The 3,923-nt window shown below is 43.9% G+C and overlaps 1 protein-coding gene across 1 annotated transcript in view; it reads right to left on the reverse strand.

The window, feature by feature from the left end:
- Positions 1-3,768: 3,768 nt before the first annotated feature.
- The window catches only part of LYPD4 (LY6/PLAUR domain containing 4), a 2,538-nt gene continuing 2,383 nt past the window's right edge, over positions 3,769-3,923 (reverse strand). Inside the window, exon 5 of the mRNA XM_008590770.1 lies at positions 3,769-3,903. Within this exon, the coding sequence (XP_008588992.1) occupies positions 3,839-3,903 (65 nt within the window). The 3' untranslated portion in view covers positions 3,769-3,838. The remainder of the gene's footprint in view (positions 3,904-3,923) is intronic.

Consider the following 3,923-nt stretch of genomic DNA (forward strand, 5'->3'; position numbering starts at 1 on the left):
CCATATAGGGATGGCCGGTTGGCTCGCTGGCTGAGCGTGGTGCTGACAACACCAAGTCAAGGGTTAAGATCCCCTTACCGGTCATCTTTAAAAAAAAAAAAAAATTATAAATAGATAACAAACAAATGCAAAAGCCAAACATAACTTTTTTGGAGTAAATAAAAGAACATATCCTGGATTTTGAGGTAGGGAAGGATCTTTTAAACAAGGCACAAGAAGAATCAAGCATAAAACAGAAAGATTGGTAAATTCAACATTAAAATTCTGTACTTCAAAAGATGCCATAAGAAATGATGACAAATAGGGCCGGCCCGGTGGCGCACTGCTACAGCGGTGCTCCCGCCGAGGGTTCAGATCCCACATACAGACCGGCCGCTCACTGGCTGAGCGAGGTGCGGGCACAACACCGAGGGTTGCGATCCCGTTGCTGGTCCCGGTCCGGTACGGGCGCGACACTGAGGGTTGCGATCCGTTGCCAGCCACACAAAAAAAAGACAAAAAGGGGACGATCCCGTTGCTGGTCCCGGTCCGGTACGGGCGCGACACTGAGGGTTGCCATCCGTTGCCAGTCACACAAAAAAAAGACAAAAAGGGGAAAAAAAAAAAAAGAAATGATGACAAATAATCTAACTGGCAAAGGCTTAATATACAAGAGTACTTCAAAAAGTTCATGGAAAAATAGAATTGAAATATCATACAAATCTTTCCATATATAAGAATATAAAAGAAACTCCTACATATCAATAAGAAAAAGAAAAACAACCCTATAGAAAAATAGACCTCCTAAAATGGTCATTTCACAAAAGAAGCATAGTCAATACACACATGAAAAGAAGCTCAACCTACTTAAATAACTAGGGATACAGAAATTCATACCATAATGAGATACCATTTTGTACCCAGCAGACTGGCAATAATTTTAAAGCCTGAAAAGCTGTAGGGCATGTGGATCAACAAGAATTCTTTACTTTCTCACCAGTAATGTGTAACTGTACAACCTTTGGAGAGCAATTTGGCATTGTCTCCCAAAGCTGAACAAACCCTACAGCTCAGCAATTTCACTCCTGCATTTATACCCAGGAGAAACTTATACATTCATACAAGACATGTAAAAGGGGACATGTACACGAACATTCATAGTAGCAAGCCACACACTAGGACATGGATGAATATTATAAACGTGATATATTAGTCTGCTTATGTTGGTTATAAGAGAAATAACTAGGTAATTTGTAAAGAGCCAATATTTATTGCTTACAGTTACAGAGTCTGCGAAGTCCAAAGACCAGGGAACATCTGGTGAGGGCCTTCTTGGTGGTGGCTCCAGCAACACAGGGTATCACATGGCAAAATGGCAGAAGCAAAGAGAGAGAGAGCTTCTCACATACTCTCCTTTTAAAGCCATCAGAACCATGCCCATGATTAAACCAGCAATGTGTTAATCCATCAGTAAGGACATGGTACTCACAATCTAATCACCACTTTAAGACCCCACCTTTCAATTACCATAATAGGATTTCCCACCCTCTTAACATTGTCATGGTGGGGATTAAGTTTCCAATACATTAAGTGTTGAGGGGACATGATTCAATCCATAGCACATGACAATGAGTTTTAAGAAGCAAGTTCCAGAAAATGACATATATGATACCATTTTTACAGAGCTCAAAAGCAAGCAAATCTAAACAATATTTGTTGTTTAAATATATAATGCACATATGATCAAAATATATATAAATCTAAGTCAAGCAGAACTAAATAAAATGTGAAGTGGTGGTTACTGCATGACAGGAGGCAAAGAGATGGGATGGGAAGAAACACACAGGTAAGATGCAAGTTACTCCTGATGTCCTATTACTTGAGCTGGGTGATACATCCATGGCATTCATTATAAGTGCACTCAATATCCAATATTTTTGTTACATATCATCTTTAGCATGTAGTAAATATGTCCCATCCTGACATTAGGAATAGGGCCATCCATTTGGGGCACCTGGGACACCACTCCTCCCTTTGACTTGCCAATTCCCTTTGAAGGTTGTTGATGTCCTCACTACATTTGCTAGTGGGGTTAACAGAATCTGTGGAAGTATACCTTGGCCCTCCCACAGCTTGGCTCGGCCCTCTAAAACAACCTGCTAGCCCAACTGATCAGAAGTTAGGAAAGGATGGACCATAAAACTCATCCACAAAAATCTCTCTTGTGACATAACAGCCTCTTACCACAGGCTCTCTGGTCTCCAATCAACCCTATTCCACTTACCATAACCTCCTTCAACTTCCCAACCACCCTGTCCAAATCCTGGATTGATAATGGATGTAATCAAAGTCCACGGTAATCTAGGCCTTCATGTCAGCCCCACTTCTGAGGTCAATTGCAGGCACCTGTGCTTCAGATCCCACTTGCGCAAGCTATTAACCAAGGTGGACTCTGTGACCCCAGATAGTTAATCTTATCTCCTCACCCATAAAATGGAAAAACAGAAATGACAATATTTATTTAATAAGGTTGTAGTAAGGATAAATGAGGTAATGCACAGAAAATACTTAACCCAAAATAAAGGTACCCTAAGTCCCTGCCTCTAAACCTCATGAAATAGTAGAATGAATTAAATTGAAATCATACACATAGGGCCGGCCTGGTGGCGCACTGCTACAGTGCGCCGCTTGGGAGCGCGGTGGCGCTCCCGCCGAGGGTTCAGATCCCACATACAGACCGGTTCCCGCTCACTGGCTGAGCGAGGTGCGGACGCGACACCGAGGGTTGCGATCCCGTTGCCGGTCCCGGTCCAGTACAGGCATGACACTGAGGGTTGCGATCCGTTGTTGGACACGAAAAAAGACAAAAAAAGAAAAAGAAATCATACACATAAATGGCCTGACACAGGGACTTTCCCTTCCCTATTCCCCACCTCTACAGTCTCTGTCTCTCTCTCTGTCTCTCTCTCCCTCTCTCTCTTTCTCTTACTTCCCCCCCACCCCCCACCCCAACTTGAGGTATGAGTGAAGTTGCAGGGTGGGTTATCTGCTCTCCCCCTGCCCCCTTATGGCCAAAGAGAGGAATCACACTGCCCTCCTCCCCTAAGAGCCCAGAACCTAAACTCTGGATAAAAACCAGCTATCCCCAGCCCTACTCTTTCCTCTCTGCTCCTCATTTGCCAACTTACACAAAGAAACAACTGTTGGGCAGAAGAAAGCAGCTCAGGTATCCAAATCTCTCAATGAAATTCCCTCATCAGGGACAGAGATCTGCGGGGGGGTGGGGGGGCAAGGAAAGTGCTACTCTGGACAGGTAATTTAACATCCTAGAGCCAATTTCTTCTTTGAAAAATAGGGATAAAAGCTATCTCACTGAGGTCTTGTGAAGATTAAATGAACTCCTATACGTAAAACACTAGCACAGATACTAGCAGAGTATCTGACACATACATAGACACTCAATAAGTGATCATAATGAAAAATTGGCCTGATGAGACTCAGCTCCAACTTGTAAGGCCCTTCATTTTACAAAGGAGGAAACTGAGGCTCAGAAAAAAGGAGAGATTTGGCCAGGATCTCATAAGTCAGTGGCCGAACTCAGGCTAGAGCTCAGACCCCTACAGGAAGGGGGGTAGATAAAGGAATATTTGAGTTCCTCCTGGTTGCTTGGCATGACACTGTCACTTTGCCAGGATCCTCTTCCCCTGGGCCACCCCACCTCCCTGGATATGTTTGGCCCTCCTCACATCTTCCATGCCTCCACACTCTCATGGACCACAGGACAAAGCAGAAAGGTAACTCTGTGACTTTATTTGGTTATACAAAGGGTTCTGGTTGTTTGTCTGGTGCAACTAGATGGTCAGTCGCTGAAGGCAAGCAGGGTGCCTAAGAGGATGCCCCAAGCAGGATCTCGACTGGAAGAACCTGCATCAATAATCTGAGAC

The sequence above is a fragment of the Galeopterus variegatus genome, unplaced genomic scaffold (assembly GCF_000696425.1).
Source record: "Galeopterus variegatus unplaced genomic scaffold, G_variegatus-3.0.2 Scaffold6355, whole genome shotgun sequence".
Classification (NCBI taxonomy): Eukaryota; Metazoa; Chordata; class Mammalia; order Dermoptera; family Cynocephalidae; genus Galeopterus; species Galeopterus variegatus.